Source organism: Cebidichthys violaceus, unplaced genomic scaffold (assembly GCF_023349555.1).
Source record: "Cebidichthys violaceus isolate CVI_PGR_0920_01 unplaced genomic scaffold, fCebVio1.0.p SCAF_28, whole genome shotgun sequence".
NCBI lineage: Eukaryota > Metazoa > Chordata > Actinopteri > Perciformes > Stichaeidae > Cebidichthys > Cebidichthys violaceus.
Genome location: NW_027176461.1, coordinates 4,178,052 through 4,205,764, shown reverse-complemented (window position 1 = coordinate 4,205,764; position 27,713 = coordinate 4,178,052). Strand labels below are relative to the sequence as shown.

The following is a 27,713-nucleotide window of genomic DNA, read 5'->3' as shown; positions in this document are numbered from 1 at the left end:
GTCGTTCCCACTCAGTTTTGAATGTGCAAATTGAAAATGTGCATAAAAACAGATGGATGGAAATACACTTACTGGTCTAAAAGTATAAGAGACACATGTTTGTAAGTGAAAGGTTGCCAGTTTGATCTCTGGACCAGCAGAAAATGTAAGTGAAAGAGCAGCTTCACTTCCATCATTTCCAGTGCTGATCAGGTTTTGGGTGCATACCAATTACATTTTGTATTACATATTACACATATTACATCCTGGTGTCAGACACCTGGACTTGCCTGGACTTAGTCTGATGCAGAGGAACAGAAACCTGGATACTGTCGATGACCAGATTTCTGTAAGTCTCATGTATACGTGACTAATATGATCAAAACCAGACAAAAGACTGGAATGTAAACATATTTAGTAAAACAGACAAATAAAAGTAATACACACATAAGTACAGTGCAATGTCAAATTTATTAAGAATTATTAAATCACAAGAGCAAATGATGCAGAGGGAAAATAGATGTACTGGTGCTGCCTGTTGTGTACAGTATTTTCATCGTCATCAGACCTTTGTTCCAGTTAAAGAGTAAATGCAGTTTGTTTTTTTTCACAACTGCAAACCACCTAAATCTCAGAGTGAATGTTTTGCCGTGGCTTCATGGAGTATTAGCCTGCATGTGCTGAAGCGTGACAGATGGAGTCATTGTCTCGATTCAGCCTGCAGACTCTGATAAACCATTTGTGTCGCTACATTTTTCTTGCTACATTTATTTCTACTTTTGATCTCATTAAGAGAACAGAAAGGAGACTGCGGGCACCAAACGAAAGCTTTCAGGGATGGCCTTTCATCTGGAAGATATTTGTTGCCGTATTAGGCTTTTTTTTTATGGGTGAAAAGCAACAGAAAGAACGAGTTGAAAGAAATCAATTTCCAATTGATCAAACTTTTGGTATACGGGACATCCACAAAAACATCATTCTGGCTTAATGACTCCCCAAATAGCTCTCTCTATGACTAGCACCTCTAAAGTCAAATATTTCACACAGAGCTAAATGAATCTTCTACTATTCCACAGCTATGCTCAGACTATAGGTTATGTAACAGGTTGAAAAAAGATGTGTTACACAAGGATCAAAAGGCACATCTAACCCAGGAAGACGTCTCCATAGAAGCCCGCTCCCTCCACCTTCGCGTCTCCAGCCTGGTCGACCAGTTCGGGAAAGTGAGCCCCCACGCAAACATTGACGGCCTCCTTCACCTCTGCAGGCAGAGACCTCAGTTTCTGATTGTGCTCCTTCAGGGCTCCCTGATTGAGCTGCCAACAAAGAGACCAAATCTGAGTTAGAGGTTACAGGCGAAAGGACACATTGACATTTTTATTGATTCTTTCCGCTGCCAGATTCTTTTCTCTGCCAGGTTCTCTTCTCTGCCAGGTTCGCATCGTAATCTTGAGGGAAGGGATTTGTGTATTGGCACAAGTCAAAATAAAGATCACTGCTAACCTCAAGCTAGGGAACTGGCTTGAACCCAAGTGGACTGATTTTAAACAAGAGTGATGATGAGCTATTTTCAGGATATTTAATAATGAGACAATGTGCCTGTAATAAGGAAAATGTCTCAATACTCAATCAATTATGTTAAATACATACAGCGAAGATTAGCTTGCATGTTGAGAGAAAGACATTATCCTCATTTGTCCCTTAATCTGCTAAATTCCTCCCACTGCTTCACTCAATATCAAAAACTGTATTTGTAAGCTAATACTATTGGTGAGACATAAAAACACACCATCCATCTGGCGTTCCCGCGTCAACGTCTAAACTATCCAACACCTCTATTCTCAATGATAACTGCCAAGATTTGTCCGATTCAAAGCGACGCATTGTCATGAAATTGCTCTGTCGTCATTTGCAGCGGTGGGAGCTTGGTGTGTACGATCTCAATCGCCTAAACTGGATGTGTCACCCTGAAACATTACGTATGATCACTGAGTGGACAGATGGCAATGAATTTTAAAAAGCGGGGATTTGTTGCTGGTATAGTTTGAACTTTGCTTGATCACATATTAATCACCTTGTGGGGACACTCCCAGGGCACAGATCCAAGCAGTCGAAACATTTATACATCCTTCTTACCTGTAATTCTAATTAAATATTATATTTCACTTATTCACTGAATGTCATATTTTTTTAAAAAGGGTTACAAGTCAGTGCAACCACCTGCTAAGTGATTCTGTGTATCCTGGTGTCAGTGTGAGTACCTGATTAGTCAGTGTCTTGATCTCCTCCAGCGTAGCAGCCTGTTTCTTCATCAGAGCCATTTGCTGTGGGCTGTAATCTGAAGACTGTCACAGTACAACAGAGCACATCACAACATGTGGCTACTGTAAAACACGATCAATCTGTGTGAGTGTGAGTGTGTGTGTGAATGCGGTATCAAGTGAGTGAGAGATAAAGACGGTTTGCATGTCGAGAAGCAGTTCTGCTCATGTTTCTCGAGTGTATATATCTAGAGAGGAATGCACCCACGGGATGCAACCTGAGCAAGACAATCAATACAGTTAAGTCACAACAGGTTGGACTTGTCCAGCTCGGTTACACAGTCCTTATTCAATACTGAGGCCTTGCTGATTAAGCTAGGGATTGTGTTAAAAATAGTTGCCGTAATAAATGGGCAAAGGCTCATTAAGTAAATCAAAATGAGCTGCAATGGGGCCTTAAAGTGCAGAAGTGTGAGTGGGGTTTGCTACTTTCCAGATGAAGCTGATCGGAGAGGAGCAGAGTGAAATGGCCGTGTACAACAGGTCTGACTCTCGATGAGCCAACAGAGGAGCAAGAGCGGAGCCCAGTGAGTCATTGACCACACATGGATTAGTCTGCTCCCTGTAAACAGCCTCTGAGTAATAGACAAGCCTGGCCTATGGTCAGGGCCCACTGCACTTTGCTCACTGGGTAAAAGGGTGTGTGTGTGTGTTTGTCTATGTGGGTGGTTTGCGGGTGAATGGGTGTGCATGCTCACGTGTCTGCGAGTGTACTTACAGTTCAACATTGTGTTGAATGCGTGTCTGTAAGCAAACACGGGGGTGGATGTGAACATGTGTGTGCAGTAACATGCCCGTTTCTTCCACATTTGGGTCAATTCTTTAGATGCTTGCTGTCTTTTTTTTCGTAAACCATAGTCACACGGTTCAATACGTGTTAAACAAGCCAGATATGAAGTGTGAGCTATGACGTGGATACTGTTTAAGGTACATGTGCAGTGATGCATGTGAGCGTGTAGCCTCAGAATTGCTATTTCCTTTAAAAGAATAGTTTGACATTTTGAGATGTATGTTTATTCGCTCTCTTGCCAAGAGTTAGATGAAAAGGTGGATACCACTCTCATTCTGTCCTACATCCAGCCATGTTGCTTGGTGGATTTTGTTACCTGTGGACTGATCCAGACTAGGCGTTTCCTGTCTTTATGCTAAGCTAAGCTAACCAGCTGTTGGTTCCAGCTTGATACTTTCTGCACAGACACTGAGATTGGTATCACTCTTGGCCCAAAAGCAAATAAGGGCGTTTCCAAATAATCCCAAACTACTTTTTTAATTGTACATACATGCTCAAAAAGCTCTGCTACTTTCAATGAATTTAAAAGATGACTTACTGCACCGTCAGACTGACTGGGCTCATCCAACAGCTCTGTGCTCATTGCCCTTTTCAGCCTAGAAGAGGATAATTATAATTTTAAATTAAAGCTCTTGTACATACTGTTAAAAATGAATGAGACGGGTAAGCATATTTGTCTTCTTATATTTCTTTTCATTTTGGACAAGAAGCTGTAACACAGTGAGAAGAACGGCAATGAATGGAAACACACAAAATGACTGAAGGCAAGGTCATGCTGTGAACTCACTTTGCTTTCTCTGAGGATTTTAGGAGTATCTTCTTCTTATTATCTTTGGTTTCACTGCAGACCAAGGCAAAGACAAAAAAGTGAGGACTCCTGCTTGAGTAAAATTCTTAAAATTTCCTTCAAACTAAGCTGCTGGGCTGTGTGTCTCTGAGGTGACCTTTTCTTTACAGTGACGGGAGGCTTAAATATAATGCTATAGTGTCAGTGTGGACAGGTAGATTACCACGGCTGCCTTCACTTCCCTACTGCTGTTTAAACACCTGTTGGATAATGCCTGTCCTGAGATAACCATCTGCAAGCTGGGGACTTGGGATAACACACACATACACATCCAGGACACCTCAAGCCAGCCAAGGACATTGGAAGACACACACATTGAGGTTATTTATTCATTATTTGATGGTATTGTCTTTGCAAAATGTCAAATGTTTCACCTCAGATGACACACTCACACAGTGTCACATCAAAATCTCAAAGCACAGATTGGACGGACTCAGCAAAGCCCTCTGCACTCTCAGTGTGTACAGCATGTCCCAAAATGTGTTGCATGTGTGCTCACACCTCTCCAGGGTCTTCATTTCAATGGTGTGCCTCTCTGTGGCCATCTCCAACAGTTTGGCCAGTCTCTGTCACAATATAAGAAAGAAGTGGCACAATCGCAGTCAAGATAGAGCTAGAAATGAGACTCGAGTAGCTCTAAATAACAACGTCCGTGTTGATTAAAGTCTCTCTTCAAACAAAAGTTCAGCCCTCTGTTGTTAATTTGCATGAACTTTGGCTTTAAGTTTAATGAGAACACTTGGTCCAAGGCGTGTGGGATGCTAACCTCACTCCACAGCACTCCTGCAGTACGGTCTGTCTACACTCAGTCTAATGAGGTGGCAACCCTTAAAAAACACCTGATTGACTCTTCAGTTTCGTACAGATCCAGAGACAGTTCAGAACAGAGGCACCCCACTGAGAGTCAGCTTCCTGTATCTGTGTTGCGTGGGTTTCGCAGATGCCCGCCCCCTTTAGGAGCCTAGGGGCAGGTCCTGAGTCTATTAACTCTGATGGCGAGAAGGGAACAGATTATTTCGCTCCATAGTCACCGAAGCAAATATAGGAGCGATTTTTTGAGTCACATGTCTTCCAAACATTCTGACTCTGACAGATGAATCGGGAGGAAATGGACTTTGTTTGAGCTCTTTCTTTGTCTCAGCATCACACTCTCGCACGATCTGGTAACTAACGTTCGTGGTGTTCGTCTGGCTAATTCATTTTAGTAATATGAAATATAAATACAACATGAAAACATAACCCAAGTGACGTGTTTCACATTACACATAGTGAATTGACCCCTTCTTAATATGAGAATATTGATTAGTGCAGTTTTAAGTACTTGAGTAAATGAACTGATTTACTTTCCATCACAATTGTCTTTTCTTTCATTTGAAATGGGGAAACAGAATTATTAATGATGCAACTTTTTGTGGAGTTTTAAACATAAACCTGCATTTTACTCACCTCTGTTGCACACTGCTCTTTCCTCTTCTTCAACTGATCACACTCCTCCGTCCACAGAGCTTGCAGCTCAACCTGCATTCTTTCCTTCTGCTCCTGCACCCGCTCCGTCTTCACGCTGGATTCAGACGCGCTTCCCCCTCCCCTGGAGGAAACATAACACGATACAACATGACAGCACATATGCAAGGGGAATAGAGTTTATTGACGAACAGCTATAATCCTTCCACGTACGGAACCTTTAAAGTACATCTGTGTGGTTACTGGAAATCCTTTACTGCAATGCTCATACGGCCTTCGAATAACATATTTTGTCCTGAAAGATTAGCGTGGAGGGCTGTGCACCAAAGGCAATGCAGCACAATATTCATTTAGTTGTTCTCTTCGTCCGCTAATATTTTGCGTCAGCTGGAAAAACACATTAGCCGAGGAATATTCTCCGTGCTTCTAAATATAATCTCATTAATGACACTGACCAAAACAACAACAACTTCATTAGTGGGTAAGTATTAATACGCTGTTGGATTCACTGCTACTTCGTAGGAAACTGACCAGTCTTTGGTGAGTGACTAAACATAAACAATCGGACAGATCGATCTTATTGCATGACACCCCTCCTTCTACCATATTACAGGTGGAGACTGACTCTGAAAAAGAAAGAAAAAAGAAATCTACTCACTCTTTTTTCTTCACAGAGGCCTTCTTCTTGATGGCCTTGAACGAGTCAGAGTATTTCTGAATCAGATCCTCTCCTTTTTTCTGACACTTCTTTTCTCCCTCTTTAATGTCTCTCTCCTGACGCTTGATGACCTTCAGGTAGTTCTTGTGCTCTGTCAGTTCTTCAGTAGTCACAGTTGAAGGCTCTGCAGCATAAACACACAAGGTTTTGTTTTGAGAATCCTCCTACTTGTGTCGGCAGTGGATATGCATTTTTGAAAGTTTTATTCAACAAACAAAAGTCTAAATTGGTCTAAATTTTCCTCTACACCTACAGGGCAATGGTAAAATGGAAACGGGGATGAGTGCAGCACATGAAGCACTTCGGTGTTACCTTCGCTGGATGTCGGCGGCTCAGATGAGTCACCTGATCCGGCAGACTCGGGCGATGCACTTGCTGGACAGGGCAAGGCCTCAGCAACAGGCTCTTTAGCAACAGGCTCTTCAGCAGCGCTGGCAGCTTCTGTGTCTGGTGTATCATCTGAAGCAGGCTCAGGGTTTGTACTGGAGTCGTTCACCGCTTCCTCTATGGTTTCTGAAGATGCCTCTGGCTCTTGAACTACTTCCTTCTCAGGGGCTGCCTCCTCTGGCAGAGGAGAAGATTCGGGAAGGGTTTCAGGCGTGGCGCTTCTTGGGTCCGGGGCTGGATCTTCAGCAGCAGTGTTGTCAGGATTTTGAGGAGGTTCTGCTGCAGGTTGTTGAGTGTCTGACTTGTTCTCAGTCTCTTCTTTAGCTTCTTCTGAGCTTGCCTCTGGAGCAGACTTTGGTGATTGGTCATTGGTGTCAACTAGTGTTGAAGGTTCGGATGCTACCGTTTCTACTGGAAGAGGAAAGCGTTTAAATACAGCTTCTTAATTCAGCACTAAATAACTACTACAAGAGCCAAATTGAAGCTCAGTATAAGTAAAAATCAAACTTTGAACTGTGTCCCATTCACAAGCTTCATTACCTGCAGCAGGGGCCTCGCTTTCCTTAGCTTTGTCTGTGGGGTTTTGGACCACAAGAGGCTTCTCATAGGGAGAGATGTAGTCAGCGGATGACTGCGTGGACACAAAAAGGACAAGAAGATCACACTCTAACAACACTGGTCATCTTCCAGGAAGGGAATTAGTGCTGTTGAGGATTCAAGGAAGAACTGAGGACGTTACTGATGTGTCAATTTTAGTAGATGATGGCTGAATTAAGTTTCCTTTGGCTGCTTTTTGTTACCTCCTTTGGGGCCTTTGTGGTCTTCTCTGTTCCCTTTGTTGGATTGAAAAGGGCATCTGTGAAATCTGAGGTAGAATCAAATACGTCAATAATTCACACTTTAACCAAAAAGAAATGTCAAAGAAACCTTAATGCTGCTGAGCTTTACAAATCCAAACTTCTCCCTGACTGTCAGAGTAACAATTAAATTGCAGCAGAAGCTTTTTTCTTTTGCAAAAAAAAAAAACCCAAAGCAAAAATCCAAGCACCTGCGAAGGCTGCGGGGATGTAGTCCTTGACCTCGATGTACACAAAGAGAGCAGGCAGAGTGAGCGGCATGTTGCTCTCACTGCGCAGGCAGATGTGATGGAAACCTGCAGGCCATAAAACAAACCTCTGTGAATTAAAAACAAGGCAGCTGCTCCTCTTATCCAGAAGCTGGCTAAAACGTGTTAGCAAACATTCTGAGGCCTTGGATGACTGAGTGGTGTTTTGAATTATGTAGATTAGATAAAGCAAAAAGTGAGGTGTTTTTTTTCCTTCTTCTCAGTTTCACCGACCTGACTGGATGGCATCAAGCGGGATGATCCTGTGTCCCAAGAATTTACCGTTCTCCTCGTGAACTACAATTCTTAGAGAAGCCAATTCTGGGAGCAGGATCTATGCATCATGACAACAACAAATATATTAAGACCCCCCCGCAACAGCAGCAGCAACACAGTGTGTTATAAAGACTGAGCTCATGGCTGAGTTTGATTACTGACACACACCTTCTCAAAAACAAAAGGCTCCTCATTCCACACTGGGTTGATGGCGTTGGGTGTGGTGGACCATTTGGTGCGATGTTTCTTCTTGGGGTCTCCCGGCAGCCCAATCAACTCCACCTCGACTCCCGTTTTCACGTTCTTGTCAGACAGAAACTGGCCTGAGTAGATCTAGTGAGGCGGGCGAATAATAATAATATGATAACATACGTGTATGAAGCAGCAGAGAGTATGGATGCTGAATACCAGGAACCATCTATCGGTCTCAGCAGGAAGCTTGTATTATTACTGACTATTCATCCGCACACAAACGCAGACTTCCCAAGGCTATCGAGGCTAATTAAGTGCTCGATTTAGAAAAGCAAAAACAGCTCCCAGCGATACACATATCACATCAGTTTCCCTGCAATGCAACACCATAAATGATGCCGCTTTAGCCCAACACACCACAGTGATGTTTAACGTGAGAGAGGAAGAATAACAACAAGGCCGTGAACCTGCCTTTATGGTCAGTGTGCTTGCCACAACCGTGTCAATCCTGTCACAGAAAGGGTCAAACTTTTTGTCACTGCGACGCAGAACATCGTGCTTGAGCAAGTAGCCAGTTCTGCCGTTGAATTCAAAAAGAGCCATGTTCAGCTGCATGGGGAAATCTGAAAATAGACACAAAACAGCCTATTCATGCCCCCTCTGTGCGGCACAGGGATGAGCAGTGAGCATTTGAGATGCAAAGCACAGCAGAGGCCCGCACAGCACAATGAGGTGCAACACTGACATGCTGTGGTGAAAAATAGAAGCTCAGGTTTAAAAATATAGCCGAGCATGACATTTAAAACATGTCAGACTCAAGTGGTGATTAAAGAGAAACGGTGCATCTCCTCGTGTAGCGCAGCACATTTTGAGTGGTTATCTGTGTGTAGTGTGTTCATTTCTACCCATCGTCTGGTAGTTGAGCGCCACCATCTGGCAGCCTACATTCCAAAAAGGCTGTGGGCTGTAGTTGGATGAGTCCATTCTTGTTCCTTTCGGGTAAATCCTGCTCATCTGCCTCTTATTGTATCTGAGACGAATGGTTTAGGAAGTTGTATATCTCTGTAGTTTACCTGAACCAGGAGACTCTTGAGGCAGCACAGAGAAACGTATTTTTGTCCAATTTTGTGCCATTTAAAAAAAAAAATCTAATTCAGCCCATCAAATACAGTTTTCCACATTTTCATATTTATATATCGACAGCGCTCCTAAAGGATACTCAACAAACTCGACAGCAGTCTTGGAAATCATTGCCTCCCCTCTGGTCTCCACAAAGGATGAGATGACGTAACTCTTGTTTTTCTCTGTGAGGAAAGAAGAGAATTGCAAAACTCACTCTGACTTTGATTTGTGTACCTGTGCAGTATGTTATAAAATCAAAATTTGTCAGAGTTTGGGCTAAATTTACGCAGCAAAGACATACTTCTGGCGTTGTCAAAAGACATGAATTTATTGGGCTGGATGTAGTTGACCAGGGACGACATCGCCTCATAGGCTGTGACTTCTTGTCCAGCTGTGCCCTGTGGGGGATTGACAGGAAGTTAACTGATGCTTGAGCTGTATTAGTTGGCCACAGATGATGTATGGCAATACAACTGTCATCGTAAACGCACACTCTACCTCATCTGACGTCTTCATTTTCTCCTCATCCTGTTCCTCTGTCTCTTCTTGTTCCTCAGTGTCCTCCACAGCTGCGTCCCCCTCTGGTTAAACATATAAAAAATAATGTTAGCGACACCTAAAAATGAACTAAACACGCCTATTTTTGAAATGTAATCTGATTTGACTGGAGGTTCATCTAGTCCACCTTGGTTCTCCTGGGTGCAGGGTGCCGGGTTGGCAGGATCCTGGGAAGTGGAGTTTGGGTCCTGGGTGGGTGAAGCGGTGGTTGCGGTCTGGTCAGTTGCTGCTGCGCTGGTCTTCTTAGTTTGCGTCGGCTTTTCATGGCTGCCCTTCTTGTTCTTGATGAGGATCTTACCCATGAGCTCAGAAGGGCTGGGGATCTGCTGGCCCGGCTTCAGCTGCACGGTTCAGACAAACAGAAAGAATCCTAAAACTAACTTGTGTGACAATGCAATAGTACTACAGCACTGTAGTACAAAGCAAGGCCATGTCCTCAGTACTGTCTCAGTACTGTCTACTGTCAGTACTGTTCTCAGAAATGAAAGGAAAAGTTTTGGTTTTAATATTCTCATCTGGCTCTTTAGAGAAGAACTATTTATTTGAAGGCATTTACATTTTATTACACATATGGAAGATACATTTTTAGATTTTTTCCCCCTACATTATCTCCAAAAAGCCTCACTGAAGACGTAAACATACCTTGTTAAACTGTTTTTAGGCAAAAAAATAATAATTCAAATCATATTAAGGGATTTTCTGTTTCTCTGGCAGAATTATAGTCCTGTCGGTGTAGAAGTTGCTTTAAAAGTGCATTAAGATCGTCGTGTCAAGTGCTGGAGGGGCTGTGGCCTGGTGGGAGACTTTGGACTGTCCAAAACTATCCAAACATATTGGCAAATAATACAAAATGAGGTTAAGATATAGAACTGCTGTTAAGTCCAGTTTTAGGAATGTTACCACAAAAGTTAGAAGATAACAATCAGACATTATTACTGAGAGTGCTTCTTCTAATTGCTGAGAAAATAATCACAGTCTGCTGGCTGACGCCACAACCCCCCCCCCCCCCCCCCCCCCATGTTTACAATATGGAAAACATTACTGCAGGATTATGAGTAAAAACAGATGTATTCCTGACTAACCCAATAATTCAATTGATATGATCAAAGAGATAGTGAAACAGTTCCTGTGCACTTCTTTTACATGTATTATTTAAGTGTATGTATGTATACTTGTCTGTGAGGAGATGCCTGCACTGTTTGATTGCACTTCATAAAATGAAATTAAAGTTATGGTGAACAGGCATTGGCTGTTGCTATGAGTCAGTTTGATGGGCATAGGAGCCTATAAGGGTCATGTCTAGCAGAGATAAGGAGGAGGACAAACATGAAACTTGACCTTCCCATTTATTGCCTTCATGACACAGACACACGATGCGATTGATCAAATAAAGTGTTCTGTTTAGCAAAACCCCCATTTATAAACTTTGTGCACTTGGTGCAGCTATGTACTCACAGGGTATTTGTCCAGCGGATCTGTGAGAAGTGCATCACCAAATATGGTTTTGCAGTAGTTGGCCATCTTCTCCTGCTGTTTCACCCTGGAACAAAACAGAGTAACACCTGTTACTGTCTGCTGTTACTGCCGGAACGAAAGGTACAATTACACCCTCAATATGTTCCATCAATATTCCATTTGGGATAATGGCATCCGGACATTATTACATTGCGTTAATAACATTACATGGCAAGAGCTCATGTAAAAGCTCAGGTCTTACGAGTCGACGTGGTTCTCGAATGAGAGGATGACGGGATACGGCGAGGTCTTGAAGGCGCTCTCTGCGATGGCCTCAATCACATCCTGTCATCAAAAAGAGACAGGCGTTTGGGTTTTTTAGGCGTTGAGGTCGATTTTTATTTGAATTACATTAAGATTCAATGGCCAAGAGAGCTATAGAAAGCAATAAATAAACTGATAACACAGTAAACACCAAAAAACATGGATACAAATATAATAAAATCATGGAAGTAGCACAAAAGCATGAATCATGAAACAGACTGAGCCAATAATGAAAATACTCCCAAAACATGAAGAGAGAAAACATAAAGGATAAAGGATGTTTATTGTCATCGTAAAAAGATACAACGAAATTCAGTTGTCGACTCATCAGTCAGTTCAGCGGCAAGCAAAACATGACAAACTGCATAGATATCGCTTCCATGGAGAAGCACTGAAGTCAGCTCCAACCCGATCACATCTAGAGGCTGACAGTAAACTGAACTGAGGTGTTGTGTGTCCGGGACACTGAGACTGTGGCGCTCCGGCTGCCCTTAAATGGAAGTGTTGAGAGTGAGAGGATGACTGGTTTGCCTGCCTGTGTGTGTGTGTGTGTGTGTGTGTGTGTGTGTGTGGGTGTGTGTGTGTGTGTGTGTGTGTGTGTGTGTGTGTGTGTGTGTGTGTGTGTGTGTGTGTGTTTCAGTGTTACTGTGTACGTTTAAGCCTTCACACTCTTTTACTCTTTAATGTGCACCTGGACATGAATAAAAGGTAATGAGTGAATTTAAAGGCTTTCACTTAATTTATAGACACACTGTGGCACTATTTGGTCATGAACAGCTTCAGGCAAATGTATTCATGAAGAAGTCACATTGAAACCATTTAAACTGTGCTCACAGGAAACTAGGACTTACTAGAAACGGCCCAAGATTTATGATCTGAAAGGAACTACTGGAAGTTGGATGGACAAAAGTTGTTTGGTATTATCTATACTGCTTCATTTTCTGGGATCAATAGTATTCTACTATAGGTATTTGTATAAGTGTATAAGTCCACAAAATATCAAACAATATTCTTACCATGTACCTAAATTAATATGTGCATGCAAAGAGGAGGTATGCCCAAAACTATGTTTAACCACCTTGAAGAGTATCTCGGTTGTCATGGTGAATCCGTGAGTAATGATGGGCTCTTCATCTGGAGGTTTGCCCTTCCAGCAGTCCAGCTCCAGACAGCGGCAGCCGGACAGCAGACACTGACGGTACATCTCTGGAGAGGACACGCCTGAGAACTGACCGGCTGCAGGACGACAGACAGAAAAATACCCCCTTTAATGACCCTCAGGTGTTGAGTTGATCAGGTACGAGCAGTCGGAGATAAAAATCAAAGTGGTGCGTGTGACCTGTCAGGTATGTGTTGTGGGAGGACTTGATAAAGTAGTGGGGTATCGGTTGAGTCATGTCCTGACTCTTGGCCAGCGTGTCCTGCATGACAACTGACGTCTCGGGCCCCATGAGGAAGAACAAGAAACCCTCTGGAGAAATCAGATCTGCAGGTGAAGAAGACACGTTGAAGCATTAACAACAAAAGTACAAAATGATCCAGCCGCCATACAACAAACCTATCATCAGTGAATCTCACTTCTGTTTGAATTGGAGGAGAAGGGTTCATATTTGTCCATCAGAGCCTTGATCTGGTCCTGTCGCAGACGTGGAAACAGCTCCTCGTTGTGCCGAGAGTCCCTCTGTTTCTCGTTGAGGAACTTGGTGAAATTCTCCTTCGTCATGGTGGGTTTGTTGGAGCTGCAGGGCACAGTGAGGCGCGGCAATCAGATGAGCGCCGCACAAAAAGTTGTTCCTGCCAATCACGGCCCAACGCCAGGTAGCTAAGCGTGAACTGGAGGCTCGCTGGCAAATCATTGGTCTACCAAACTAGAATATGTAAAGACGCAAGTTTGTGGCTTCATAACTAGCTGAGGCATTTAGAAGAGGAGTAGTTAGATGTCAGATGAAATGGTTTCCCACAAAGAGCAATATGATGATGATGAAGAAAATCATGACAAAACTCAATCGATTTTTGTTGGCAGAAAATGAATGGAAGTCTCAAAAAACGTAAATGCAAGATAAAATGTATTAGAATAATATATGATAGTAGTTACAATAGGTGTGTATTTGTAAAACCTCCACGATGTAACATGATAACTCGAGAATGATCCAGCCATTTCAGTAGATAACCAGTGGAGCACGGGAGAGGTTGACTCACTAACAAGTGAAGATCTCATAGAGCTCAGGCCGAGGGCAGAGGTTTGACAGAAAGGCCTTGAAGGCAGACTCAGTAAAGACATCAGGCTTTATGTTGTCATACTGAAAAGAAAAAAAACATGTTATCTACACGATTTAAAAAATAACAAACATCTGACAAATATATCAGTCAAAATCCAGAACAAACACCACGACATTATTGGGAGCGGTTACAAAAAAATGCAGTAAAACAATCTTGAAAGATATCTGGATTTAGAGAGCAGACAACCAACCCACCATAATGTATATATGTTCTAACCTTTCCTTTAGGGAGCTGTGCTGACGCTAAGGCACTTTCCACCCTCTTCTTATCCGCAGGGAACATCTTGTAGATACTGACAAAAAAAAAAAAAGTAAGACACATTGAGTAAGAAATGTGGAAATCTACTGTACAAACTAATGTCTGCTTGCCATCCCCTCATGAACTGTGACCTACTTTTTCACTGGGATCTTGCCGTCCTTGTTGGTGTGAAGAGAAATGCGGACATATCTAAGATTGAGCACAATTGCTTAGCTTTACCACATGATTCTGCATCATAAAAGGAGAAATGAAATGGTGTCGTGTTCACTCAGCAACAACACAAGCTGAGCTGAAAGATGGCACGGTGTTCACTTACATCTTTTCCAGGAAGACCTGTCTGCACGCATTGTTTCTTGCAGCATTGTAGGCGATTGCGAGGATGTCATTTGCCCAGTTCTGATGTGCATTTAATTACAAAACAAACCGGGATATTACGTTTAATGTCAACATTCATTGTTTTTGAAACGTCATTATAGTATATTTTAAATGGACACAAAGTCACCACTAGAGGGCATTAACATAATAGTGCCTCAGGAAATGAGAGTAGTGCATGTTGCATTTGAACAAAGCACAAATTTCATTACAGCTGATTAAATCCGGAAATTGGAGTCATAAAGTCTAATAAAGACTAACGGGGAGGCAGAGGGCGCCTCATTGGGGGGAAGCAAAGGCTCATTGTATGGCTAATGGTCGAGTTTGAACAATCACAGTAGGAGGATTGTAAACAGCTAAAGGACACAGTGCCAATAACACACACACACACACACACACACACACACAGTCAGTGCATACACATTACCTGTGTCACTTTCTCCTTAGAGGCAAAGAAGTTATGGTAGGTCAGGTTCACTGTGTCGGGTCCTGAGACGATGGTCAGAGTTTTGGCGAGATGGTTGCTGTCCGGGAAGTCCATGTTGAACACGTTGCGAACCTTGGTGTGCTGTGAAAGGCAAATGATGGCAGAATATGTTTTTTCGTAGCCAGTTAGTATTAATTGGCTGAACTATATGGCGCCATTTTTTAAGCTGATTATTTATTCATCTGTTCACTTAAAGAAGTAAAATCATGTCTGCAGCTCTTGTTCTCCGGGAGCTTGTTCAACACATGCAAATCTGCTGACGAAGGCATGCAAACATATGAGAGACACTCACGCGTTCATGTACAACACAAACAGCAGCAAGAAGACCAGTCTGCTACTCTACAGTCAGTCACTTCTCTGCTACTCTCAGAAGTGCAGAGCACGTCAGCGCCTGGAGCCCAAAGGGACCCAAGAGAAAGACGTGCTTGCAACAGTCCCCCAGCTGGGATGATGCAGTGTTCTGTGCTCTCCCAGAGGGGAACAGTTTTCAGATTTGACCTTTGAACCCTCTGTGAGGGATGACGACGGCTGCATACTGCAACTCTCTGTGGAGGCCAGCGAGGAAAAAAAGCACTACAGCTGTCAGATTTGGGCTAAAAAAAACAGGCAAGCTCACTCACACAAATCTCAGATCATGACTCAGTGTGTGGTACGGTGTGTGTGTGTGTGTGTGTGTGTGTGTGTGTGTGTGTGTGTGTGTGTGTGTGTATGTGTGTTTCTGTAGTGGGGGAGTAGCCTGGGTGCATGTGTCCACTGCTGTTTTTGCAATGCAAATATGTCTCTTATACTAATGGCCTAACTAAGGGCTTGACACACTATTTGCATGCCTGCAGAGATTCTTACATAACGAACGCACCACTTTGACCTAATTGGACCAGAGAGCAGGGTACTACATTCAATAATAATACTGTACTCACTTTGGGAAGTTTTGCATATTTTCCTGTTCTGGTATCTCTGACAGTGGCAACATCCAGAAACGTTGTCTCCTAGAAACAAGAAGCAGAGAATCATCTCAATTCAACATGTAGGCGCCAGTCCAAATGTGGATTGAGATACAAGTCATCCTTTGATAAGGTGCAAAAACTATGGGATTTGTTGTGTTTGTGTGGAGAATTTCTAAACTGTAAAGTCTGGAGACATCAACTAGGGAAATGCTTTTTTAATTTAAAATTCCCACAAACGCTTTCAAGTCAACAACAGCATGATTGAGCCCGGACACATGAGGCACACATTTCATGTAGGCTTCACTGGTTCTGTGCTGTGGTGGAAACCAGAAGGTGCCTCTGTGGTGTGTGTGTGTGTGTGTGTGTGTGTGAGAGAGAGAGCGAGAGAGAGAGAGAGAGAGAGAGAGAGAGAGAGAGAGAGAGAGAGAGAGAGAGAGACAAAGCAGTCCTCAAGTGCATCATGGTTCAGCTGCACAGTGATGAGCCCACATCAGCACCAATCAATAATCTCCACAAGCTGCTTGGACCGGAATGCAGCTATCCCACATCTTTGGCAGATCCCAATGTGATGCACATTACACTCTGGATGTGAGTCATACATGACCACCTCTATTCAACATGTGCTTTAATCTGTCAGGTTGTGTTTGTCTGATGCACAAAAAGCCATTTCATCTCTGTCAGCCACTGAATGGGAGTCAACATGTCCCCTCTCCTCCGACATGTAGTACAGGGGATTTGTTTTTCTTTTCCCGAATCTCGACATTGATTACCTTGCTTTGGTTGATCCAGTAAACGTAAAAACCTTTCGGATCCATCTTCATGGTGACAGGAACAGTCTTTGTGGAGTCCTGGATGGAGACGAGGGAAGTAGCTTTCACACATTTGGGACATATATTGAGTTTAAACCTCTGGAACAGAGATGTTTGATGATGATGATGATGTGTTCGATAATAATAATAATTAGATAATGAATGCTGCAGGACTACTTGTATTTTCCAGAACGGTTCAATAATTCCACATCATTGTTACTACAGTGGCATTCAAACTAAACTTCCATGTCTCTCATCAGGCAATGAAAAATAAAAACGCACTGCTAGAGCTGCACAGATTTGCACGTGTGCTTGTATTTCATGCTGGCTGGTATTTAATGGTACAGCTGAGATATACTATTGAAACATCCACTCACCTCTGACCACTTGGTAAATCTTTCTCCTTTGACCAGGTAGTCTTTGACCTCTGGAGGCTCCAGAAAGTGTCTTTTCTTATTCATTTTGCCCTTCTAGAGTGACCTTTGTGACAGCTCATATATATATATATATAACTATAACTGAAATATATCCTCCATGGTCAACACCATTGATTAGCTGATCCCTCCATCTGAATCCAAGAGATACACTGAATGGAAGTTTAGTGCACAGCCTCTGACTGTACTCACGACACACCCCGGGAAATATGCATTGCAAATTTTGCTTGCAAACAAACAAACACGTAACTTGACTACAGGTGAAAGTGACGCTTCCGATCTACCTCAAATCAGAACTCTAGAACCAGCAGTACGTGAAATGATATTGAAGACACGTGTTATTGCTGTAGTTGTATTTTCTCTAGTTGTAAGCTGTCTGCGTGTGATATTTCTGAAGCCACCCCAGGGCAACGGAGTAGAAACCATTTTTGTTTGTGGCACTTACAGAATTGTAAAGAGCTGGTCTATAATAAATGATTTAAAAGCAACAACTCTTCTAGTCCACAGAGAAGTGTTGACACTGTGCTCTGTGGCTTGAGTAACAGAGACACTGTTTCTGTTGAGATGTGCTTCTGTTGAATTTGTAAAATAAATATTATCGTGTATGTATATATATATATATATATATATATATATATATACTGTATAAATATATATATTATTTTTTTTTGTGAGCATCAGACACAAAAATCAATTTGCCTCCATTGTGTTGGGGTGAAGCCAGAAATCTCACACATCTCAAAACCTGGCAAAAATATTCAAAAGTATCTGGTGAGGTACCACTGGGGATAAGTGAGAAAATGTTTTTCTTGTAGTTGGGAGAACTGAACCTTTAATAAGTGATTTTCACAGTTATTTTGAGTTGCCATTTGCTAACAGCATATTGATTTTTATTTACAGTATGACGCATAAATGTGTGTTGATCTTGAGGGGGTTTTTTTCATTAAAATAAAACGTCATGATCTTAAATAAACTGAGTCCGTGGTGGTTTATCAAATGACAGTCCTTTGGTCCCCGACTGGCTGAACGTTTGCATTAGATATTGCACGAACTTAAGGTTTATTTGAATGATATCCAAATGACCGGGAAATCTTTTGTTGAAACAGCAGTCAGTGTCCTGCCTCCAGTAATAAATGACACTACATTATGACCCTGGACAGGTGGTTGTGACATGATTTGATAAAATGATAAGCTGATGAGTAAAGCAATTCAAAGTAATTAGCTGTAAATGTATGATATGATACTGTAGCTGCAAGCAGCCAATTATTTACATATAGAACATCAGTCAAAAGAACAGTCTGCTCTTAAGACTGCGTTACATCCTGTTCCCTACATTTCTAGTGTGATTGTTTCAATGTTTTATGTTGCAGCCGTACTGTAAAACCCCACATTACAGTTGATCGTCATCATCATAAAACATGGTAATGGCAAACAATCAATCTTCCCATAAACACCTGCATGTGTGTGTGTATTTGTTTCTGTGGGAGGACTGCTGTTCTCCCCTGTCACATACTTAACACCTTCTATGCTGACAGAAACACCTGTAACAGTGTCTGCACTCTATTTTTATGACAGCCAGGTACAACTACGCACTTCACCTGCAGCCAGTCATCCTGTAGGGATGTTACATCACACTTCTGTTTATCATAATTTTACTTTTGTCAACATGACACAAAATGATCCAGTGTTTATAAATGGCTGGGTGTTAGATGTAGGAAAGTAATATAGGGTCAAATCAACTCAAAATCCTTTTTATGGTTATTTTAAGTTGACATATGTAGCTGATATGAGTTTTGGAGTTTATGTTGATTACCAACTGGAAAACAACACTTGTTTTAATTTGGCACAGCAAATGCTGTTGCATGTCCTTCACCTATTTCACCTCTGCAGCTTCCCAGGAGACATGCGCAATGACAAATCGGGGCGCTGTCCGTTGTGCTGAAATGCCGTTGGTCGCGCTTACAAGTTTTATCAGCGAATTGGATACGGGTTACATAATTCATAAAATCCGGTGGAATTGAATTAATCAACACTTTATTGGCTCATTGCACGTATCTAACGGACATCGTTCCCACTTGGGTGCGCACATTGTAAGGTAAACACTTCGCAGCGTCACTCGGTCTGGTGTTCACCCCCACCACATCATCCTGATCTCCATGTGCGGCACAAGCGTCCTGATGCGAATAGGACGTGTGTGTGTGTGTGTGTGTGTGTGTGTGTGTGTGTGTGTGTGTGTGTGTGTGTGTGTGTGTGTGTGTGTGTGTGTGTGTGTGTGTATATCTGTGTGATTTTTGTGGTTTCTTCTCGGGCTGCTGCACAGCTGCTGCTTCTTTAAGAGCCATCGCCCGCCCCCTCTCCTGTATTTTTAGCTGAACCAGCCACTTCATCTGCTGGATAAGACAGACAGTTGTGTACCGTATGATCTCACTTAATCGTTTAATACATCAAATCTTATACTGCGTAGCCTGTTTGCCGTGGGGCCTACCGCCAGCTGTTCCCTGGAAACGTCATATAGAGGAGACATTTGTCCCGCCGCTGTCGGATGCTGAAACGCGCAATCAGCCTGTGGATGCTTGATGTCCATTATGAAACGCAATGCTGCACTGGGTACCGAGTGTTAGGCACAGCGCGTTTGCTATCAAATGAATTACAAGAAATCAATTTAGCTGCCAGATACTCCTGTGGTGCGGACGGTTGAAGGTGGTCCTTCTCCTCAGCAATCTGCTTCCTGTCTTCTCTTGGATTGTGGATAACAAGAAGCCTTCAAGACGGAGGGGGCGGTGGAGCATCGAGGGAAAAATAGGGGCAATATGAGAGAGCGGGACTTCATGCCCAATATGGAGAGGGGCAAACCTGCTACTTATACGGGGGACAAAAAGGCTAAGATGGCTGCTAAGACGAACAAGAAGTGGGTGAGACTAGCCACTGTTTTTGCATATGTATTGTCCGTGTCTTTAGCAGCCATTATTCTGGCAATTTACTACAGTCTAATCTGGAAACCAACCAGTGCATCCTCATCTGCGGGGAAGCCAGGAGTGCCCGGGGAGGTCACCCCCACCGCAAACATCTCAACTAACATTTCCACAAGCAACAATGTCTCAGAGTGGAACTCTACACAAAGCGGACTGTTGTCTCTCAACCTGACCAGGCAGGTCACAACCCCGTACAGTCATGCGTTTCAATGGGATGACAGAGCCGAGAGCGTGGCCGTGTCTGGAGCAGAAATTGCGCACTCGAAGCAGGAGAAAGGACTCTACGCGTCTTCCCGCGGCCACACGAGCACCGAGAGATCGGACACGCCGGAGAGGCAGACGCACGCGTCTCCAAGCGGAGAGAGCCGCGACACCCCGCCAAACACCGGGGAGCCTGGGGGCGAGGAGGAGATGGAGGCGCACAGACTGGGCGAAGGGGCGAGTGACAAAAGCGAGAACGACCAGGCGGCTGCAGATGCTGCCACTGTTCCCTCAACATCCGCGACGAGCCGAGCTGGCCCGAGAGGAGACTGATCGGGCCGCATCCCCCTTCCACCACAACCCTCCTCTCTCTCACACACACGAACTAACCCTTCAAGGAGTATGTTTGTTTTTTTTCTCCAGAATTAGTGCCGCAGGTCGGATTACACACAGGTCTTCACTTTGAACTCATTTCGCAGAGCCTCTTATGGATGCTTAACTGCACATATTAACTGACATCTTGCTCTGGAAAAGAGGAGACGTCGCTTCTTCGGTGAACACTGTTTCCCCCCCCCCCAAACACTAACTATGCGTTTTTGTTATTATTTTAGGCCATCTGTATGCCTTAAATCAATGTGTGTCTACTTTACCTCGGACACTGACCTGCCCGTGCGCGTGGACGACACTGGTGTAGATGTTTTGTTAAACTAATAGGACACGGGCTCCAGAGATGCGTTTGGTTTTGCAGGGCATCAATATTTGTCACAGGCAAACAGCGCTTAACACCACTGCCATTCATCGGCTAGTCTAAATCAATACTGCATTTTTGCATTTTAACACATAGGCTGTGCTGTCTTTTTCATGGATCAAATCCGGATTTGGAGTAGAAGAACCTGCATTATTGAGTTATGCTCAGGTATGTGCATATAACCATGTAAATGTATTGTGTATTTGGTTATGAACATATGGCAGGCATACATCTTTTGGGCCTTGATGAACTTTTAGTGTAATTAGATGATTTTTATTAAAGGTACAGTATGTATAATAGGTATTACTATATCACAAGGTACAAATAAACATCCTTAGAGAATTATTCATTTGGTTTTGTAATAGATCTATGTAAATCATGAAATAATCGCTGATATTAACCTGTATGTGAGATATTTTATTTATTCAGAAACCAGAATGGATAATATATATTCAAATAAATGTTAGGTTTTTCCTAACATCTTTCCTAAAATCGTTTTATTGCAGAAAATGAAGGTTGATGGCTTTAAATTGACTGGTTCACTTAAGGTTATTAGTCAAGTAAACTACAAGGTGCAAAACCCACATTTATAGATTAATATAAAGAGCTAGGTCATCCTCGTGAGCTCGACATCTGATCAAATCATGGAGGAGGCACTTTAATTACCTGAGTGAACTGTCCAGTGTTTTTGATCAGAGGGACTGTCTGCTCCTTCTGGAAAGAGAAGCGTTCATCTCCCAGTCAGCCACAGTTCAGTCTCTGCATCTCTCACTGAAACCACTTCACACAGTCACATGTGATGAACTATAAAGTGGAAATAAGACCTACCACAACGTGCGCCCTCTCAGCAGCGTGTGAGGGAGGCGCATCGATTTGAGAGCTCTGTTGTTGTGCTGTACAGCGCATTACACAATACAGCTTGGTGCTATTTTGATCCAACTCTCTCTGAAGAGGCCTGTTTGGTTTCTGTGCTGGCGGTGACAAGCATCATTCACTATCACGTTGAAAACAAAATCCAATTGATATCCGCTGAGCAGCCAGTAACTCAGAGATGTTGCACGGGGATGTAAACACTGCTGACGTGCACTGTTGTGCCAACATGACAGATTTTCAGAACCAAAGCCAAGGTATGTGTCTGGTGAGCTAAACAGGAAGTCTATTCATCAGGGAAGACACAAACAACCCCCATCAACACAACATAAACATAAAATGTAGTACAGAGTGTGCATAACACAGTGACAGGCCTGTCAATGCTGCAGTGGCCGCTGAATATCGGAGGGCCTTGACAGATGTGATTCCAGCGCCTCTTATGACTTCTTGTGATGTATGAGAGGAGTTAGGACCGACCTATTGATTAGGAGTTCATCAGGACTGACAGTTATTGCTGGAGGCGACGACTGATTCAGGACACAGCATCCGACCTTTGACTCTTGAACCCGGTCACCCGAGCTGATTAAATCTTCCGATTTGAAATCAGTTATATGCTACGTATAGGGTTCAATATGGGATTTGTTTTGCGGCCACACCAGGCAATGCTTTAAAGAAACATGGTTTAAACAGGAAAGTCAAAAAATACATAACATTTGTCAAATCTTTAAAAATAAAGACATCTAAAAGCTGCCCTTTTTTTTAGTAATACAATAGCTTTGAAACAGAGGCAGTTTCAGCTGTACTTGTTACTTTAATGACAGATTTGTCAAGGAAAAGATAAACAGTTGCATCATCCACCCGATGATGTTCTGGTAAAAAGTTATCAAAATTACATCCACTCCTTCACCCTCCTTAAAAAACCCAGAATCTTTGAGATATGCAAATATTATTAATTTCAAAGCTTCACTCATCCATGTGGGCTGGAGGCTTCCAGTTTCCACATCACCCTGGTGAAAGCTTCCCATTGGACCATGGTTGGCTACCAAACTGGTTCTGATGTTTCCAAATCGTAGCACACGTTTTAAACTCAGATCTAAGAAGATCAGATTAATTTCCACCTTTCAACAAATGTCAAACTCTGCACATCCGTCATTCTGTGAAGCTCAAACATTTCAGAGAAGTAACAAAATAAAGAAAACATATCTGAGCAGATGGGGGCTTTAAAGTTCTGCTTTTCAGGAACTACTTTCCTCATCAGAGTCGACATGTTTCGGGTGACGCACTACAACCGAGAGACCTTTCAAACAAAGCCGGAGGAACTAAAGGCCTTTCAACAAACAGCTGTTTGAGCAAGACACCATCACAGTGATTATGAAATATTAACATGACGTCTTGCGATACAGGAGAAAATAGGAAGGGAAACAACAGCTTTAATGAAACACGTGTGGTGTGGTGCATAATAAAGCAAAAGTGAAGCTAGATAGGTAGGCACTGTGTTGTCATCTATTGAGCAGTTTAATGTTTTTCAAGACTTTTTCAATCATTGCTAGTTTGCAGCAGGTTGACATGACTATGATGTAGATGATAAATATATATATATATATATATATATATATATATATATATATATATATATATATATATATATTCATAAGGACAAAGAAAAATATGGTATTATTATTATACAGTATAGGCTGCAAATGACAACTACAGAGAAAATATGTCAAGATCAAATGGGTCTAATATGGAATACATCACAGAAAGCTGTACTGTGTGTCCTCGACTAGGAACATTATGTTTGGCCCATTTAGAAGTGATTCATGTTTTTTAATTAATATATTTAAAAATGTAAAATCAGGTCTCTAGCTAGCGGCAATTATAATTGTATTAATAGAAATACACAGATGTAATAATATTTTTTATGCTGAAAAAGACTGAAAGACCTAAGATGTTTTTATTAATGCAATATTGTATTTGAAATAGATTGCACTGTCAAACAATGGCAAACTAATGACGCACCACATGCAATAAGAAATCCCGATGTGACTCAAGATTTGCTCGCTGTAACTGAATTCTAAATAATATAAAGCACAAAAAGTGTAGCTCTGTTTACACAGACGATGCTAACTAAAAGGACTGATGTCAGATCAATATGACAGACAGCACATAGACACCATGTCAGCCCAGTCTCCTGTTTCCAAGCTGTGAGGGTGGAGTGGACGGGGGGGGGTTGCTTGATAAGGGCAGCTGCTGAGGCGGGGTTGTTACATCCTGAACCATGGCAGGGCCGGAGGGGTGACGCACACGCTCAGTGGGATCTGCAAACCCGTCTGAGAGAGGTTCTGCAGGGTCGAAGGGCCGAGCCTGACCTGGCTTCCACTTAACCTACATCCATCAACTGTGATGAAACACCTCCAGAGCCTACGACTGTTCTCTCACTGTGTCCATGGCTAATAGATGCCACCATAGACACGAGAAGAACATCATTATAGCAATTCAGATTTTAAAGCATTTCTATTGCCTCTGCACAGCTCTAGACAAGGCGAGACCAGTACAACTATAGATACATAAAAACACTGGATACAGCGTTGGTTACAACTCTCAGTGAAAGTTGCTCACCGGTGCATGAAGCAAAAGAAGTTTGACTTCTGAGTATTAAATTAGCCGGATCTTCCTGCGATCTTGATGTAGCACACGGTTCCCAACATTACTAATAGTGAAGGAAATGCAGTTAATTAATTATAAATTAGAGGAGATTACAATTCTACTGGACCAGAATCAGAGGAGTCCAGACTCGGACAGGAGGCAGAAAAGGTTATTTTCAATATCAAATGTCTCATAATTATGAGATCGTAATGAGATGCTGAGTCATTATTATGAGATACTAAGTCATAATTATGAGATGCTAAGTCATAATTATGAGATGCTAAGTCATTATTATGAGATACTAAGTCATTATTATGAGATGCTAAGTCATTATTATGAGATACTAAGTCATTATTATGAGATGCTAAGTCATTATTATGAGATACTAAGTCATCTCATAATTATGAGATGCTAAGTCATTATTATGAGATACTAAGTCATCTCATAATTATGAGATGCTAAGTCATAATTATGAGATACTAAGTCATCTCATAATTATGAGATGCTAAGTCATTATTATGAGATACTAAGTCATAATTATGAGATGCTAAGTCATAATTATGAGATACTAAGTCATCTCATAATTATGAGATGCTAAGTCATAATTATGAGATACTAAGTCATCTCATAATTATGAGATGCTAAGTCATTATTATGAGATACTAAGTCATCTCATAATTATGAGATGCTAAGTCATTATTATGAGATACTAAGTCATAATTATGAGATACTAAGTCATCTCATAATTATGAGATACTAAGTCATAATTATGAGATACTAAGTCATCTCATAATTATGAGATACTAAGTCATAATTATGAGATACTAAGTCATCTCATAATTATGAGATACTAAGTCATAATTATGAGATGCTAAGTCATAATTATGAGATACTAAGTCATAATTATGAGATGCTAAGTCATTATTATGAGATACTATTTTTTTCCTCACCGTGGCAGAAATGGGCTTCCATAGTTGCCATTCTGATTTGACACCATTATATTGTTTTTACTTTTGCCTGAGTTACAATTTGAACACAGTGCCGCTCAGCAGCGAACGCCGTCCCGCCTCTGGTGTCACGGCGCTGCGGACCTGCGCTCTGATTGGCTAAAGCACTGTTGATAACTCTTTGTGATCTGGATTACATTGAGCTCTTTTATGATTTTTCATCAGGAAGGTAAGCTTCAGTGCACTTGACATAATACACTTCAATCCTCCAACGCAGCAGTCAGGACTCATTTTCCATAATATCAACAGCACCTCTGTAGTTCAGTTAATGACTATTGATTCAGGCATTCCTGTTCATCTTCAAGGAGAATGAGGCTCCTGTACTCTCACAGTACAGTAGGTCACAGGCCCAAACACTTGAGTGGCAGAAGGCTGCTATGGAGATAGCCTTGGGAGGAGATAATTAGAATAGTAGCACCTATGGGAGGTCCCACCTGCAGGGCTGAGACGGAGTCGTTTCCAATGCAACAGCCCTCCGGGGAGCTCATCTGAAATTAATCAAATCCAGCATGAAGGCAGACTCAGTGGACCGAGGTGTAACGATATTGGCTGTTGATGCCGCAATGTGCTCTACATTTCTGTCACATCTCCCCTCTTTTCTCTCCATGCTTTTTCTCCTCCATGCTTTTTGTTACAAGTGAGGGAGAGGGTGAGAGAGGATGACCACGCAACAAAACGACGCCAGTCATGATTTTGTGTTTGAGATACAGAAAAAAAAAAACTTTATTGATGTTCTGTATGCCTTCTTCCAAACTACGCTACGGTGCACACTGATTTAAATTAGCAGGGATCACACCTCGACACACACACACACACACACACCCTCACAGTTATTCCTTCTTTATGAGTGTATGTGAAAACATGTAGGACAGCAGTGGAAACCCAGCAGGAGCAAGACAATCACAACCACTTCCTAAATTTGACATTTAAGCGAGGTGACAATGGAGACGTCTAAACGCTAGACGAGGACAAATGCTCAACCGCTCTATGGTTGTAGGTCCTAAATTTCATTTCTCTAAATTGAGTCCCACAGGGAATTTTAACTATCTCAGAGGTAATCTGTATGACGTCTTTTTTTTAAACAGTTTCCGTTACCATCCATTCAAATTCTATATATAATATAGAACAAGGCCCCGATTCAAAAGCAGAACGCTTTCTTTCTTTCTTTCCGGCCTCAAACATTGTGACTCGCTTCATGGGTTTCCCAGTGTGCTAGATTCCTGGTGATTTGTATTTTATGTAACCACAGTTGAAGCTGACCACATGTCCACTATGTTCTCTACTAAGGGTTACATAACTGTTTACTACTGTAGCACTGACACAAGCCCACAGCTTCTTTGAGGACAGAGTTCTTGTAAGGCTTCTTATTACAGTTCTCACTTGATACCAAAAATAAAAACACAGACTGCTAATAAATAAGAACAAATACAAATACATGGCAGATTTGTAAAATACTTCTGGTTAACATTGTGTTGTCCACATGGAGAGGCAAATAAATAAATTCAATGTTGATGCAGAACTGTTAATACAGCACATTTAACACTACTGTATGTTATGGTACAGGCCATGAAATAAATGTAAACCTTCAGTATTTGAAGAAGCCAATATGCAAGGCACAACAACTGGCTGAATTCTTGAAGCTTCGTCAGCTTTTCAAAAATATTAGTGTCTCTTGTGATTATAAAAGAGAACAAATTACAAAACGATTGCGAAAGGAGAATTGCAGCTGAATCCCAGTGTTGTGACTGTGGACTAAAGTCTGTCGGTCCCACAGGGGCCAGAAAAAGTTGGAGGCTGTTATCAACTGGGACTGTGTTTAAAGACAGCAGGAGTGAGCAATTACAGAAAATAGTATTTGAGTTCTCAAATTAGTTCTGATTCACGATTGTTGATTTTCAAGTCTCTGGTGTCCGTTGTTTAACGTTTTGAAATGACAGACATACGGTACATTACCATTCCATATTAAGTGCTGAGAAACACATACTGAGAGTCTGAGGAAGAGCAGATAATTGGGATTCAGCTGTAAAACTGTGCCAACTTTATAAAACACAATAACAATGTGTTAAAGGGCAAGAGGGAGATTTTAGCTCCACAGTGTCATTTATTATTCTCCAAGCCACATATTTTTATACCAGCAATGCGGATTT

General features: G+C 42.1%; 2 protein-coding genes across 2 annotated transcripts; one reads left to right on the top strand and one right to left on the bottom strand.

The window, feature by feature from the left end:
- Positions 1 to 431: 431 nt before the first annotated feature.
- Positions 432 to 17,156, bottom strand: plcb2 (phospholipase C, beta 2). The gene is made up of 32 exons (XM_068721840.1): positions 17,066 to 17,156; positions 16,650 to 16,727; positions 15,853 to 15,921; positions 14,876 to 15,016; positions 14,393 to 14,472; positions 14,212 to 14,265; positions 14,035 to 14,110; positions 13,738 to 13,838; positions 13,117 to 13,277; positions 12,878 to 13,024; positions 12,617 to 12,774; positions 11,477 to 11,559; positions 11,215 to 11,299; positions 9,887 to 10,100; positions 9,700 to 9,782; positions 9,503 to 9,599; positions 9,299 to 9,383; positions 8,985 to 9,109; positions 8,551 to 8,702; positions 8,056 to 8,220; positions 7,846 to 7,945; positions 7,555 to 7,659; positions 7,307 to 7,371; positions 7,047 to 7,137; positions 6,432 to 6,914; positions 6,060 to 6,243; positions 5,384 to 5,525; positions 4,439 to 4,503; positions 3,878 to 3,931; positions 3,629 to 3,686; positions 2,241 to 2,324; positions 432 to 1,295 (listed from the first exon to the last, which is right to left on the bottom strand). Exons 1-32 carry the CDS (start codon positions 17,147 to 17,149, stop codon positions 1,125 to 1,127), a joined length of 3,840 nt encoding a protein of 1,279 aa, XP_068577941.1. The 5' UTR covers positions 17,150 to 17,156; the 3' UTR covers positions 432 to 1,124.
- A 2,348-nt stretch (positions 17,157 to 19,504) lies between these two features.
- Positions 19,505 to 21,449, top strand: LOC137880526 (uncharacterized). The gene has a single exon (XM_068721938.1). It carries the CDS (start codon positions 19,933 to 19,935, stop codon positions 20,626 to 20,628), a length of 696 nt encoding a protein of 231 aa, XP_068578039.1. The 5' UTR covers positions 19,505 to 19,932; the 3' UTR covers positions 20,629 to 21,449.
- Positions 21,450 to 27,713: the final 6,264 nt, after the last annotated feature.